General features: G+C 36.0%; 1 protein-coding gene across 1 annotated transcript in view; it reads right to left on the bottom strand.

The window, feature by feature from the left end:
* IL23R (interleukin 23 receptor) overlaps positions 1–15,093 on the bottom strand; it is a gene marked incomplete at its 5' end in the record, with an annotated part of 52,977 nt that extends 37,884 nt beyond the window's left edge. Inside the window, 3 exons of the mRNA XM_079927744.1 lie at positions 5,359–5,482; positions 11,838–12,134; positions 15,024–15,093. Of these exons, the coding sequence (XP_079783870.1) occupies positions 5,359–5,482; positions 11,838–12,134; positions 15,024–15,093 (491 nt within the window). The remainder of the gene's footprint in view (positions 1–5,358; positions 5,483–11,837; positions 12,135–15,023) is intronic.
* Between the last annotated feature and the right edge of the window lie 1,440 nt (positions 15,094–16,533).

Genomic DNA, 16,533 nt, shown 5'->3' with positions numbered 1-16,533 from the left:
GGAATTCCATGGGAGAATATCCTTTTCCCTTCACCTCTTTCCTTCCTGAAACTTGGATGAGAAGCCCGGATGTGTAGCATCTGAGGATTAAGGCCAACACACTAAAGGCTGCAGAGGAGAAAAGTGGAAAGAGCCTGGTTCCTTGGGGTATCATTGAATTAACATGCTATCTCCGTACTACCTACCACTATGGCCTTGTCTGTTTAAGTCGCTGCACTTGGGTTTTCAGATATTTGTACCACAAAAGACATCTAAATGATAAGCCTCAGAACTGGAATTCAAACATAAAATTCTAAAGCCTGTACTCTTTCCAATGGATATTTCTGACAGTTTGCTCTTTAATAAATCTATTCTTAAGACTTCCAAAGTGACTTTTTGGGTACTGAGAACAATTTCAGTATTCATAACTACTGCAAGTATTCCTCACTTGATAAAGAAGATGTGTCCCTCAAAAACCACATGTAAATAATTTAGACAGATATAATTGTTAATGCATTAATGGCTTTTAAAAGAGATATATAATAATCTTATAAAATATTAGGAGAACATTTTTATGATACTAAATAGGAAATTAGGGGTAGCCAACAGGCACATGAAAAAATGCTCAACATTGCTGATCATTAGAGAAATGCAAATTAAAACAACAATGAGAGGGGCCCTGGCAGTCCAGTTGTTAGGACTATGTGCTCTCATTGCCAAGGGCCTGGGTTCAGTCCCTGGTCGGGGAACTAAGATCCCACAAGATGTGCGGCATGGCCAAAACAAAACAGAACAAAACAATGAGATACCACCTCACACGTGTCAGAATGGTTATTATCAAAAAGTCTGCAAATAACAAATGTTGGCAGGGATGTGGAGAAAAGGAAACCCTAGTACACTGTTGATGGGATTGAAAATTGGTGCAGCCACTATGGAGAATAGTATGGAGGTTCCTCAAAAAACTAAAAATAGAACTACCATATGATCCATCAATTCCACTGCTGAGTATATATCGGAAGAAAATGAAAACACTAATTCAAAAAGAGACATGCATCCCAATGTTCATAACAGCATTATTTACAATAGCCAAGATATGGAAGCAACCTAAGTATCCATCAACGGATGAATGGACAAAGAAGATGTGGTATATATATATATATATATAATGGAATATTACTCAGACACAAAAAAGAATGAAACTATGCCATTTGTAACAACATGGATGGGCCTAGAGGGTATTATGCTTAGTGAAATAAGTCCGACAGAGAAAGACAAATACTCTGTTATCACTTATATGTGGAATCTAAAAAATAAAACAGATGTATGTAACAAAACAGAAACAGACTCACAGATATAGAAAACAAACTAGTGGTTACTAGTGTGTGTGGGGGGGCAAGATAGGTGTATGAGATTAGGAGATACAAACTATTATTTATAAAATAAATAAGGAACAAAAATATATTGTACAGCACTGGGAAACACAGCCATTATTTTGCAATAACTTTAAAGGGAATATGACCTATAAAAATATTGAATCATTATGTTGTACACCTGAAACTAACATAATATTGTAAATCAACTATAATTCAATTAAAAAAAGCAGTATGGCAGTTCCTCAAAAGTTTAAACTGAGTTACCATATGACCTAGCAATTCTATTCCTAAGTATCAATATATGCTCAAGCGAAATGAAAACTTATGTCTATACATAATTTTGTACATGAATGTTAGTAGAGCATTATTCATGGTAGCCCCCAAAATGGAAACCACCCAAATGTCCATCAACTAATGAATGGATACATGTGATATATTCATACAATAATGGAACTTTAGTCAGCCATAAAAAGGAATGAAGTACTGATACATGCTACACCATGGATGAACCTTGAAAACCTTACACTAAGTGAAAGCTAGTCATGAAAGACCACAAATTGTATAATTCCTTTTATATAAAATGTCCCGAGTAGGCAAATGCACAGAGGATGCCTAGGGCTGGGAGGGTTGGGGGGAGATGGGGAGTAACTGCTAATGAAGATGGGGTTTCTTTCTGGCATGAAGAAAACGTGCTAATATTGTGGTGATGGTTGCACAACTCTTTGAATATACTAAAATCATTGAATTGTACACTTTAAATAAGGTGAATTGTATGGTATGTGAATTATACTCAATAAAGCTGTTATATTAAAAGAAAAAGAATTAACCAACTAATCAAGATCAGTGAGTCCATGAGATAGTATAAGTTGCAGGAGATAGCAAAGCCTAGGCATTCTCTGTCAATCTGGCACTATCTAACTTTTCTTTGAGCTTAAACTGTGGTGTTTGCTCCCATACTGCCCTCATTTTCACATTCCTAAAGTTGCCTTTGCAATGAGTTTCTTGTCCTCATGGACTCTTTTCATCTCGAGGGGACTACTTTATCCCAGAGGCAAGGAGGATTGGTTAAGTCTTGGACACCTGTTAGAATTCTGGCTCCCTTATGTCTAAGGGGAAGTAACATAAGCTCTGTAAAGGGGACAATTCTAATAGTTACTGCTCAAGGTTAAGCTGAGGATTGAAGATGTAAGGCACATGAAGTATGGAGCGCAGTGCTTAGTATATTATATATTTGACAACACAACCCATCACTGATCTCAGTGTTTCCATCATCCCTTTGCTACCCGACCATACCGCTACTTAGTGAAAGATATGAGCTTCTTGCCCATGACATGTAGCCAGTAACCCCAGGCTTAACAATGTATTCATAAAATCTGTCTAGTTTTTACCCAAAATGTCTTGAACACAGAGGTGTTATTTTTATGTTTCACTTAATCAAAGTTATTCTGAGTACCTAACAGATGGAGAGAGAGAGTAAGATTGGAAGGTTATTCTTTCCCATAATGATGAGACCTGGATAGCATCTCTCAGATATACCCTGTGATCTGGGTTCCCACACCACTTCAGCAGAAAAGACTAAACTAGGAAGAAAGCAGTCAGGCCACCCCAGATTCAAATCCCACCTCTCCCTCTCATAGCTGCGTGGCCCTGGATGCATCACCTAACCTAGCTAAGCCTCAGTCACCTGTCTACAAAAATCGGAAAAATAATCATATGTACCACACAAGGTTGTATAGGGGATTAAATGAGGTAGCACATACAAAGCTTTTGGCCCAGTGCTTGGCAAACAGTAGGAGTCCAATAAATATATATATATTTTTAAGTATAAAAGAAAAAGTAGTTTGTGAAACTTTTGGGAATCACTAGAGAAAACGTGTACTTCAAGTACAGTTGACCCTTGAACAACATGGGTTTGAACTGTGCAGGTCCACTTATAGGTGGATTATTTTCAATAAATATATTGGAAAAATTTTAGGAGATTTGCGACAATTTGAAAAAACTCACAGATGAACTGCATAGAGATATAGCCTAGAGATATAAAAAAATTAAGAAAAACTTAGGTATGTCATAAATGCATAAAATATTTGTAGATGTTAGTAGATACTTGTCTATCCTTACATAGGCATAAAGTGAGTGATATTTAATATAAAATTAATGATGTGTTACTTTCTTACTGTTCTATAACTTTGCTTTCAAAGAATTACATTACCATATAGTACGCCTGTTTTTCCTAATCAGAGAAACTGCGTATCAGCCTATCATCACAGGTAAGTGGTTTTTGAAAAAATGTAACAGTTTCCAATGCTGTATTATGAATATGACTGCAATATTGTATGCCATAAAAATTTTATAATGATTCATTCATTAGTGTATAGGCTAGGCTATTATAAAGCAATCATATTGCTGCTTCTTCCCTATCAATGCATGAATTGTGACACCTGTAAATAAACATGAATTTCTTTTTCACATGATCTTTTCATTTTTGATATCAGTAGTAAGAGATGATTAATCTTGTAAACAGACATTAATTTACAGTATCAAGAAATACAGTACAGTATTATAAATATATTTTCTCTTCCTTATGATTTTCTTAATAGCATTCTTTTCTCTAGCTTACTTTATTGTAAGAATACAGTATATAATACATATAACATACAAAATATGTCAATCAACTGTTTATGTTATCAGTAAGGTTTCTGGTCAACTCTTAGTTGACTATTAGTAGCTAAGTTTGGGGAGAGTCAAAAGTTACACGAAGTTACACAAAGGGGTCAGCACCCCAACCCCTGCGTTTTTCAAGGATCAATTGTACAAAACTAAAGACATTCTTTTAAAAAAAAATAAATGAAACAAAACAAGGATAGGGTGACCAAGGTAGCCCAGTTTGCCCACAATTTTTCCCCCCGAATTAATGGTATTATTTCCATCTTTAACACTAGCAAAGGAGTCCAACACAGACTGACATACGTGGATATAGTGTAGATGTAACAGTGAAACATTTTTTTTTTTAAAGGATAGAAGAGAGTTTTATTCAAGCCAAACTGAGGACTATAGCCCAGGAGACAGCCTCAGTAGCTCTGAGGAACTGCTGTAACAGTGAAACATTTGAACTATGTACATTCAGGAAGGAAAAGATTTTTTTCACATCAACCTTTTCCTATTTTGCAGTTTCTGAATAGCAGAAACTAAAGATACATTTCTCCCAATTTAATTTAGTATGAAGTAATAGAACTCTTATGATCAATTATTTGTCCTTAAGCATAAAACTTAAGAGATTTTGGCTGCATGGTTGTCTGGCTCCTGAAGTCTGGTTATCATTAGAACGTAACAAAAGAGCATTTCCACAAAGCCCTCCTCAACTCCAATTAGAAAATTATTACTTTCATTCAATTATTGCTTTCAGTTTTAAAATTGAAAGTCCTGTGTCCCGATAGCTCCCTTAGTCTCAGGCAAACCAGGGAAGATGGTCAGCCTACACAGACACCAAATTTAAGATTTGGGGATCATTATTAATAACTAATAGCTTCGATAAGTGTAGTGCTAACTATGGACCTGGCACAGTGATACATACTTAAAAAGCCAAATTCCACTTAAATAATTAAAATTACCCAGTGCATTAGGTTTTATTTTTAAACCCATTTTAAAGATAAAGAAATGGCAATTTGGAGAGATTAAAATTGCCTAAACCCTAGAAGGAGGATGGAGCTGGGATTTGAGCAAAGATCCTTTTAAAACTGTGCTGTGCTGTATCCCATTAGGCCCTTGCCCCCAATTACCTCCAGTGAGTAAAAAGAGTAGAAAGATTATGGAACACATTTTCCCACAGAGTGAAAATATTAATGGCCTGAAAAGCGTTTTGGTAGCTTCCTTGATCATTATTAGGGAGTTGGTGATAAAAAGGATGCATTTAATATTTAAAGTTGATTTCTTGGATCTCTGCTGGAGGCACAGCATGGGCTGGACTGGAGTGGAATTGCTCAGGTTAGACTGTTAGGAGGGAACCTACCTCTGCACGTACACCACATACTTGGTGTCTATGTAGGTGGGCTTCCCAGGGTTCCAGGTGCAAGTCATGTTGCCTGAATATTCATAAATGACACAGGTTACTTTGTCAGGGACATCTGGTGGATCTGCAACAAAATATATCACTTAGGAGCATAGAAACATAAAGTTTTTTATAGTTACTTGATAAACTTTCCATTTTATTTGGAAAACCAGGCCAATTGGTACACAGCACCTCCCCCATTCCATCCCTACCAGCTCACCTTGCAACCCACTTTGCCCTCAAACATTGCTACTTTTCTCCATATACTTTACTATATTCTCCCCTCCTTTGGGATACTAAGGTGATCAAGTTCCTCCCATCCAAAAAGAAAATTCCTCTCCAAATTGTCTCCCCTCAGCTGCCAACGTATCTTTCTCCGTTTCATAATAGCTTTTTTTTTTTTTAAGTCCATTATACTGGTCTTTTCCCTCAACTCCCATTTACTCTTGAACCCCAAACAATCAAGATTCAGACCTGCAATTCCACCAGAACCACTGTTGTTAAGGTCATCGTGACTTTCTAATCCACAAATCCCATGATTTCTGTGAAGTCATCATTGAGCTTGACCTCTGCAGCATTTGCTATTTTGGTCACTCCCACCTTGAAACCTCTCTGCCGTTTGGCTCTTGTGAAAGGGTTCTCCATGGTGTTTTTCTTCTGCTCTGGCAACTATCTACTTCTCCAGCACCTATTCCACTACCCACTTTAAAAGTTTGGTGTTCATACGTACAATGGAGTATTACTGAGCCTTTAAAAGAAAGGGAATTCTGACATGCTACAACATGGATGAACCTTGAGGACATTATGCTAAATAAAATAAGCCAGACATGGAAGTGCAAACACTGTATGATTCCACTTATAGGAGGTATCTAGAACAGTCAAACACACAGAGACTGAAAGCAGAATGATGGTGTCTGGGGAGATGGGGGAGATGGGGAGTTGTTCGATGGGTACAGAGTTTTGGGTTTGCAAGATGAAAAAAGTTCTGGGAATGGATAGTGGTGATGGTTACACAGTGATGTGTATATACAATATGCTTAACGCCACAGAACTGTGCACTTAAGAATAGTTAAAATGGTACATTTTACTACAATAAAAAAAAGATTAAAAATTTTTGGCATTCATAGAATTCTATTTCTAGTTTCTCTCTCTTTTTCCCTTCTCCCATGCCCTCAACTCTTTCCCCGAGTGGCCCTGTTACGGGGAATATTGTTAGTTTTTGTCTGCTACCATCTTTCCCTTTGAGAATTGACATCTCCCTCACTCCCAACCTCCACCCCTATGCCAAGGGCTGTCAATCACACAGAAGTGTACCCTTGACCTAGGCTAACTAATCAGAGTATTTCCCTTGGGAATGAACACATGACTCAAGATGAACCAATCAGAGTTATCCAAGGATCTTCTTCTGGAGCCACTGTAAAAGAGGTGCTTCTCCCCCACCGAAACTGCTATCTCTGAGTAACATGTGAGCTGTGAGTTGTTGATGGCCATATTGCTGTCATAGTGAAACAGTCTATTTAAGAATGAAGCCAACACAGGGGAAAACAAAACCCAAGAAATGAGAAAAGATGAGAGAGTTCTAATGACATTGTTTGAGCCCTTGGAGCCTCTGAAGCCTATGAAACCCCAGCAACTGTAGAACTGCATCTGGAATTTCAGATGCATCATCCAATAATAAATTACCAAGAATCAAGATAAAAAAAGAAGTATGGAAATACTGAGTGTTTAGCATATGCTCACTTTTCAGGTGTGGCTCTCTCAGCTTGTGCCTACATTTGCAATACTGCCTGGGAAACTTGACGACTCAAAAAATGACAAGAGGGATTTCCCTGGCAGTCCAGTGGTTAAGACTCCACACTTGCACTTCAGGGGGCGTGGGTTCGATCCCTGCTCGGGGAGCTAAGATCCCACATGCCTCACTGTGCGCCCCAAAAAAAAGGAAAAAAAAAAAGAAAATGATAATTCTTTCCCATTAAAAAAAAAGGAAAGGATGGGGGCTCAGAAAGAATAAAAATGCAGACATTTATGCACCTGAAGTTATACCCAAAGCTTTATCTTAAATACAAGTATGTTCTTGCACTTCACCTGTAAATCATCTACCAAGAATACTACTTATAAAAGAAGAAATAAATATATGAAAAATTTATCCTCATTGCAAATTAAACCAATAATAGATGTCATTTAGATCTATCAAATTGGCAAGGATTTTGAAAAATGTTAATCCACAGTATTGGAATGAACTCAGGGAAATCCTCTAACACACTGCTGGTGGGAATGCAAATTGATACAACCTTTATGGAGAGCACTTTACATATCACAATCTTTAAAAGTGGGAGTAATATCTCGCAACCCAGCAATTTTAAATCTAGGAATGCAACCATATTGAAATGTTCATAGATATACAAAAATATTTGGCTAAAAAGGGTTTGCCTCTTAAAGTGTTGTTCCTAATAATGAAGGAATTGGAGACCACCTTAACAACCCAAAATACACTCCTAAAATACATCCAAAAACAAAGTTATAGAAGATAGTTTAAGTATATGGCCTTTGGAAGGCACTAGAAATATGCTTAATTAAGTAAGTAAGTACTGGCCATATGATAAAGTGAAAAAAATAGTATAGTATAGTAGTCTCATTTGAGAGACAAACAGAGATAGAGAAGGGGAGAGAGAGAAAAAGACTGAAACTTGAAAGACATATTCAAAATTATTAAAGAGGGAGTCTGTTAGTAGTGAGATTATGGGATTATAGAAATGATAAGTATTTCTTTTTTGTTAGTCCAAAATTTTAAAAACTTTCTACATGAATGCAATTTGATTTTACAATTAAAAAACATATTTTCGAGGAGATATGGGGATATATGTATAGCTGATTTACTTTGTTATAAAACAGAAACTAACACACCATTGTAAAGCAATTATACTCCGATAAAGATGTTAAATAAAAATAGAACTTTAACTTGGCGTTCTCAGAAAAAAAACAAAAAAAAACATGTTTTCAAACAGTAAGAACACACTAAAACGTGTAGTTGTAGTATCAAGTTACAATGGGGGGAAACTGGACTCCAAGTAGGATAAAAGAAATCTTTAAGTTTTCTTTGAGCCTTGAAGGAGGTAGCTGTGGAAACATAAATTTAAATCATTTTGGATATTGATTGAGTTGGGGTCCCTCAGTGATCTGTGCTGAAGTTATTTTTTCCCTCTGGTTTCAGACAGAGTATCACTGATTTGGCCATCCTAAAAGACAGCTGTCAGTCTTTTGGGCTATGTTATTCCACAGCATTCTCTCTGAAGTGTCTGGTAACTAATTAACTTTGCAAAAGATCAAATAGATTATATACACACATGCAAATATACACACTATTTGTTAATGTGAAGCTATGTAAAGAAGGGAATGTGAATATGGTTATAAGAATAAGACCGAATTGTTTTTAGATCTCATTGCCAGGTTATTAAATGTCCATGGATAAAAACCTTCTGTACAGCCAGATAGCAGAAAACACTCTGCTCTCTCCTACTAATTGCACCTCTCCCCTACCATTGGGTCCCTCACTATTCACAGGCCAGGTTTCTTGTTAATTCAAAGTTTAGCCAAGTATCATTTTCTACTGAGAGCTTCTTGAAGGCACTGTCTGTGATCCCCTCTTCTCTGAATTTCTATCGTTTAACACATTTATGGTGCATACCAACCACTTAGTAAAGTTTATTTCATGACTTGATCGGCTTGATTAATAAAATGACAATGAGAAGAATTTAAAATTAAAAGAAAGTCAATACTTCTGGCAAAGATCACTCCATAATTCCTTACCTAAGGAGCACGCAGACCAGCCTATTGTGTCACTAATGAGACGTAGTAGCAATGTTAAAGACGAATATTCAGTGCCTTCTAGGCACTGATGACAAGTAGAGATCAAAGATGGTTAAAATTTAAGTCAAAGATATTTAAACTTTTAAATAAATGATTATGTGGATATATGACTTTCATGAATAGTTTAATCTGGTGTTTTTAAATGAATAAAGACATCTTATAGTATTTTATCCCGTGAATGGTGTGACTCTAATAGAATACTTTTCATAATATGCATGCATTTAATCACAGATAAGAATCTAGGAAGTTTTTAAGATTATGGCTAAAAATGAAAACTGTGATAATAATAGTTTGTATTTCACAAATTACACATTAAGGTACAGAACCTTTTTAATATGTTTAGATATCTTTTTAGGAACAGCAACGACTCATTTATCTTCTCTTTGTCTTTTATGATTTGTCTCCAGTTTAAAAAAATACACATAATCATTTTGTTCGGAACAGTGATGATAAGTTGACACAATAAAGCTCACAGGATGAATCTCCTGTAATCAAAGTGATCAGTGAAAGCAATGTGATTTCCAGAATACCACAAAACCCCTCAAAAACCTTTGCTTGACCTACTTAAATAGAAAGTTCTGTTTGCTAAGAGTGCAGAGCCTGAGAACACAGGGGTTCTTGAATCCAGGGGTTTGAGTAAACCCTTACATGGCAGTTACAATTTCACGCTCATAACCAGAGGTCTATGTAAGAAGTTCCAACTCACAAAGTAAATAAGTGGAAAGGATGATGTTCTTTCTAAGCAGCCATCAGCAAAAAGTATAAGTGCTTCTAATATGTTGTCCTAGAAGGGGAGAAAAGGCCATTTCCTGGCCCTAAACATGGCCTGGTGGTTGTGTTTGAGGGCAGAGGGCCTCAGGCAACACAGGGAGAGCGGTTGGCAATAACCTGTCACCCAAACTGCAACAGAGGGAAGGAGGCGTACTTCTTTTGCCTCCTTTCTTACTCTGGCTTTAATTAAAAACTAACCTTTCCACACAACTGTGAAAGTTACTCATTTGCCCTCTAAAGAAATATTCTCTCAACACCCCACCACACCCCCAAAGAAAAAATAGGAAAGTATTTAAGCATGAAGGGTTATTTCTGTTTCCTGAGGATGTGGACAAGCTAGGAAGTCCTTAGACATCAGATAAGATGTCTACTTGTTGTTTCAATTCCTACAATTTAGGGCAAGTTTAGCATGTTAGTATTACTTTAAGGCATAAATTTTTTCTTTGACTCCAAAACCTACAATTTCCTTCCTTAGTTGACCTCTACCACTTCCCACGGCTCTTCTCTCTTGAAAATCACAGAGATCAGGAGCCCAGCAGGACGATAGCCTTACTTGAGAACAAGGAAGCCTCTTGCTTCTCAGACATCCCCTCAAGGGGCAGGTGGAGGTGGCCAGGTGGGCTTGCTCTGTCTAGCTGAGGACTGGAGATGAGGAAGAACTCAGATTTGATTCTCAAAAGTATGGAGAAAGGGAGCATGACAAAGACCCAAAGCCCTCTATCTTTCACTGAAAATGGGCCCAGATGCTGTAGGGAATGAACCTCTGGGTTAAAACCGTGCTGAACTTATTGATTTTTCCTTCATAATAGTAGAACCAAGAGTTAAGTGTATAATTATACAAGCCAGTCCATATTACTATAGTAACTTAAACACCTTCAGAATACCATGAACACAAATTGAACTTACCAAATATTTAAAAAATTAACTTAATTTTTTTCTTAATAATTATAATAACAAACACAATTATTCACAATTAGGGCAGTGACATTAGGAGCAGGGAATTGTATCAGAATCTCCCCATGTTTTATCAAAAGGATGCATTTAAGAGGGTTTAGGCACATTAATGTTGTAGTTTAAAGTGTATAATATGCTTTCAAATAAATTATTGAAATTTGATGCTTACCATAGCCAATATAATTAGCCTCATTTTATAGACATGGAATTGAGGCTCAGACTAGTTAAGCAACTTGCCCAAGGTCACACAGCTGGTAAGAAGTATAGCAGGGACACAAAGCTAATGTTGCAAATGTTTTTCTCCTTCCTAAATCTTAGCCTCAAAATTTTTCAATGGGATCTGCTTCAAGGTTGATATTATTGAATAGTTTGGATAACAATGTTAAGTAAAAAACAGATGAGAAGAGCAACAGTGAAAATCTGAGGATGCTGCCCTTCACATATGCTGTGTTTGGCCAGACTAGTGTTGAAAAATTATTTTTTGAATGCATTGGCATACAAACATTTAAAGTTTGTAGAGTTCACATTGAAAATTTACACTTCTGTCTTCTTTTGAAGTGTCCAAAGATCTAGGGATACTGGACCCTCATAGATGCTGAAGCTGGGCAGTGGCTGAGCCCAGTAGACCATCTCTGTGCTTTCCTCTCTGCACGGATCCCACCAGCCTCCTTAACTCACACATTTCACCAGCCTGGCCCCTGGAGACATTTGAATTTGCAACTCTTACATTAAACTAATACAAGAAGTGAACTATATTAATTTGCCTCTATTTTTAGACAAGATTGGTAATTACCAGTTAATTGTTAGCCTAACTTTCATTTGGATTTCGAATGCACCTCAACACTTACATCCAGAAGAAATGTCTTTTCCACATATCAGTGTCTCTTGAAAATATCCAGGACATTCAGCAGTACAGTACATAAAGGCTTGTGGCTCCTGAAAGTTGTTATACCAAAGGCGAGCCGTTGTTTTATTAATTCTTGTGATTTGAAATCTTTCTTTGATGCCATTTTTATAAAAATAAAGTTTCCTTGGTTGGCAGTTCTTAATTGCTGCTTGGCAATATATAGAGATATTCATACCCATCTTAAAAATTGTGGCTGGTTCTACCCAGATGCGTCCAGAGCAGTTTATATTTGTAATTCCTGGAAAACAAATAGATAAAATTAAAAATTCCATGTAAAGCATTAAAACCAGAGATTCAGAAGAATGTGCTATTGCATTTAAAAATTTTTTTCAACTAACTGAATAATTTCCATTGGAAAAGAGTTTTAGGACTCAGAGTATCATTTGTTTAGTTTATCAAAGTGTGTTTTTACCGTGTTCTATTGATGTTCGGCAGCATGACACCAGACTAGAGTCAGCTTTCAGCCTTTAAGTTTCTCTAGCTGTCTAAAGAGCAAATATGATTAGCTCTCCTATTTTAAAGGTGAGGACTGAGACTTTTTGAGTCTACCTCATTTTTCAAAGGTAACATTAGGAATAAGAATTGGTACTGCAGAATCCAAACCCCATTAACCAGCTACTCAGTCTTTCACTCTTTCACCAGCTACTTTCACTTTCACTTGATAAAGGCTACTTTTAACAGAAAACTATGAGTTTAATGAGTAAAATCAGTACTAATTACTAACTGCAAAAATTTATTGCTTGACAACCACTTAAAATTCATCATTTTTAAGTTGAAAAGCAAGTTTCAAAACAACATATTTAATGGAGGCTCAATGTTAAAAATAACTCAATGAATGAATTAAAAAGAAATACACTAAGATATTAACAATGATAATCTCTGTGTGTTAGAGTAATTTTTTATTGTATATTTCTGTGTTTTAAAAATTATATATTATTTTTATAACCAAGACAATAAAGTCATTTTCATAAACTTGAATGACAATGCAATGCAATATCAATTAAATTAAATTCACATCAAGGAAAATTTATTGTAGACTTTTTCTGGAAATACCTGTATCAGAATATCTTAAAACCTTATCAAAATAGTGATAATTAAAGGTCAGTATTTGATTTTTAAAAGTTCTTATCTTTGGAATTCAAAGCTTAAAGAATTAAATTTTGGGGGCTTCCCTGGTGGCGCAGTGGTTAAGAATCCGCCTGCCAATGCAGGGGACACGGGTTCGAGCCCTGGTCTGGGAAGATCCCACATGCCGCAGAGCAACTGAGCCCGTGCACCACAACTGCTGAGCCTGCGCCCTGGAGCCCGCAAGCCACAACTACTGAGCCCACGTGCCACAACTACTGAAGCCCGCGTGCCTAGAGCCCATGCTCCACAATAAGAGAAGCCACCACAATGAGAAGCCCGCACACTGCGACGACCAATGCAGCCAAAAGTAAATTAATTAATTAATTAATTAATTAATTTTTAAAAAAAGAATTAAATTTTTTATAATATAAACATAATTGAATATGGCCATTTATGTAATGAACATTTACATATATGTTATAAATATTTAAATGTTGAGGTAATGCTAAAAATAATTCCATCATTATCAATAGGGAATTGAAGGCAAAGACATGGAAAGAAGTTTTAAGAAAGCATCTGACTGCTTTAAATAAGTTCAACAATTCATGATCAGACAAACTGCATCTTGCGCACCTTAAAAAATCTGTGAATACTTTCATGAAACCATTGCGAGTAGTGTTTGAGAATACACAGAAAATATCAATTCAGATTTGGACAAATATTCTCCTGGTTTTCAAAAGTGGAATAAAGAAGAACCCCAGAAACACTGGACCACTGAGCTTCACAACATTCAAGAATGAATTAGTAAGTTGATCATTTTTCAGTACATAGAAAAAAATCAGTAATCAGCAGGAATCAACATGGATTATATAAGAATAAGTCATACGAAAAATTGTCAATTTCTCTTTTTAATATGTTAAAATAAGTCATATAAAACATTAATTTCTTCTTTTTAGATTGGTCAGAGGAATGCTAAACATAGTATATTTTTTATTCAGCAAATCTGTTAAAAAGGGGTAAAATATTGTTCTAGTAGAAAACGTGGAAAAGATAGTCTGGATGATATTAAAAATATTCATAGCAGATTGAATAATAATATATAAAATAATTTTTAATGGACAGCTGGTAGGTCTCTGCCACATGACACGGGCTTGTCTTATTTCTCTATGCTTTATATTAATCACTTGGATATATAAACAGAAGTCCTACTTATCATTTGCATATTTCCAGAAGCTGGAAAAAGTAGCTGGTGTCTTATTTTTACTAAATCTTCTTGGATAGCTGTTGGTCTGACTCTGGGAGTATCCAATATCCTGCTGGAAGGATTCTAGTTCTCAAGGTGGGGCTACTTCTATATCTCTAATATAATGTGTCCCAAACTACAGAAGACAGTTTTGCTTTTGTCACTATTCTGAGTAACTTGCATGATTTGCAAAGCTTCCTTCAAGGTCTAGAACCCTGCCTTGGTGTTGCTTATCTCCTAGTAAATGAATCCCTGTCACCTGCCCAGGATGCTATGCAGAAACTCTCAAATGCTGATGGCTGCCCTGCCTGAACTTCTGATGATCTCCCTCCTGGACTCCTAAAATCTGTGTATGCCTTTGTCATAATGCCAGATGTTTGTATGAATTACAAAATAGGATAATAATAGCACATAATACTACTGCACAAAGGAATACAAGGCTTAGCACAGCACCTGACACACGGTAACCGTCAATAAATGGTTTGTGGAATTGAATTAAGTTGAAATGTTTGATGAGTTATCGTATAAGTTAAAAATGTTCAAAGATAGAATATGCCAACTCAAAATAATAAGCTCCTTCGTGGAAATGTTGGTATAAGAATTAGACGTCTGTCTGTTAGGATGCTTGATAAATGAATCCTGAATTAGTAGGGAGGTTAGATTTTATTTCATTCCACATAATTTTATGTGCATATAATTTTTTTGAATATAATAAGTTTTTATTCTTCAGAGATCCTAGCATAATGCCATGAACATAATAAACACTCAATATTTTATTTGAATAAAAAATAGCAATAGGTACTCAAAACACTGTACCTCCATGACACCAATTGAAGAATATGTAAAGAGCTATTGCCACGTCCCATTGAATTGTGACCTGATTCATGACCAAAAGCAGGAAAAAGCTCTTTGTCGCCCTCTAGAAAAAATATGAAAAATGTTTAAATTGTAATATTTTAATAATATAACAATAAAATACTAAAAGGCATAACATTTTTTCTAACAGTTGTTTTTGATGAGAATAATTAGGAAGAAAAAATGGAAGGAAGGAAGGAAGGAAGGAAGGGGGAGGTAAAGGAAACAGGGCAAAGGAGTTACTGGAGTGCGAGGAGGTAGAATACAGGTGGAGGAGTAAAGCAAAAGTATGGAATTTTATACCCTCCCAAAATCACTATGAATTACCTTAGTAGGACATTTTGACCCTTGATAAAATATAACTCCTCCTAATCTTGTCTCTCTCATCAGAAATCTCTCTCTGCTCTAACCCCTGATGCTCAGTTCTTTTCCTGACCAGGTTTACATGCCTATCAAGCTTCAGAAATATTAGTCTTTGATAAGTAAAACTCAGGAAAAGCCAAAGATGTCAGAACTTCCAGAAAAAAAAGCATTCAAAATGAAGAAAGAGAAAGTGAGACAAAGGCCTATGTGCTATCACCAGTTAAATCTACAGAAAGCCCTTTTATCTGTAGAGAGTTCAAAAGAAATACCTTATAGAAATGCCAAACAATATTGCCATGAGTTTACAACTGGAGTTACATTATTCAGTTAATCAGTTACCTACATTATTGAATAAATTATTCAATAATCAACATTATTCAGTTATTTTTATCTCTTTAGTAAAATCTGAGCCTTTCATATAAAACAACAAAACTCATGACTCATCAAATAGCACAAGATATCTGATAACACTTTTAAAAACTGGGGTCCCTGTGACTTATGAATATAAGGATCCCTTTCATAATTTGTTAACAATAGTAGGTCTTCATTTTATAAATAATAGGCAAAACAAGACCTAAAATGTTTCTAGTTAAGAGTTAACTACTCACCTAATAGAATATACGCAATAATATTATTTAAAGTGATGTGATAGACAATATTACAGATTCACCTTCCATCAGTAACCACTGTATGAAATACCACAAGAACTTATAAGAGAAGACAACTTGGCCCGTGTATTTCCAAAAGAAAATATAGCTGTTTTTTGAGTATTTAGATGATCGTTGTCTCTTTACCTTTCAACGTGTTTGAAGCACATAATTCCACTTCAGAGCCAGGCTGTCGCCTGTGTCACATCTTCTTTCCTCACTGCCTGCCTGTCAACGATCACTTCAGGTTTTCAGTGATGAGGCAAATGGAAATGTCAGCAAAGCACCGACCTACATTTCAGATTCTCAAAGAGGAACTCAAACCGTCCAATTCAAAACGACTGGCTCTTATGTCACTATTTGGGAAAACCCAGATTACTGAAAGTGAACTGCTTTGTCAGTACTTTTTTTCCCTCATCTTAATTTAAAATAATCTGTCTCAGACAAGAAGTAGAACACAT

This window comes from Stenella coeruleoalba, assembly GCF_951394435.1.
Source record: "Stenella coeruleoalba genome assembly, chromosome: 1".
Taxonomy (NCBI): Eukaryota; Metazoa; Chordata; class Mammalia; order Artiodactyla; family Delphinidae; genus Stenella; species Stenella coeruleoalba.
Note: the sequence above shows the minus strand (reverse complement) of the source record. Positions and strands in the feature narration are given on the sequence as shown.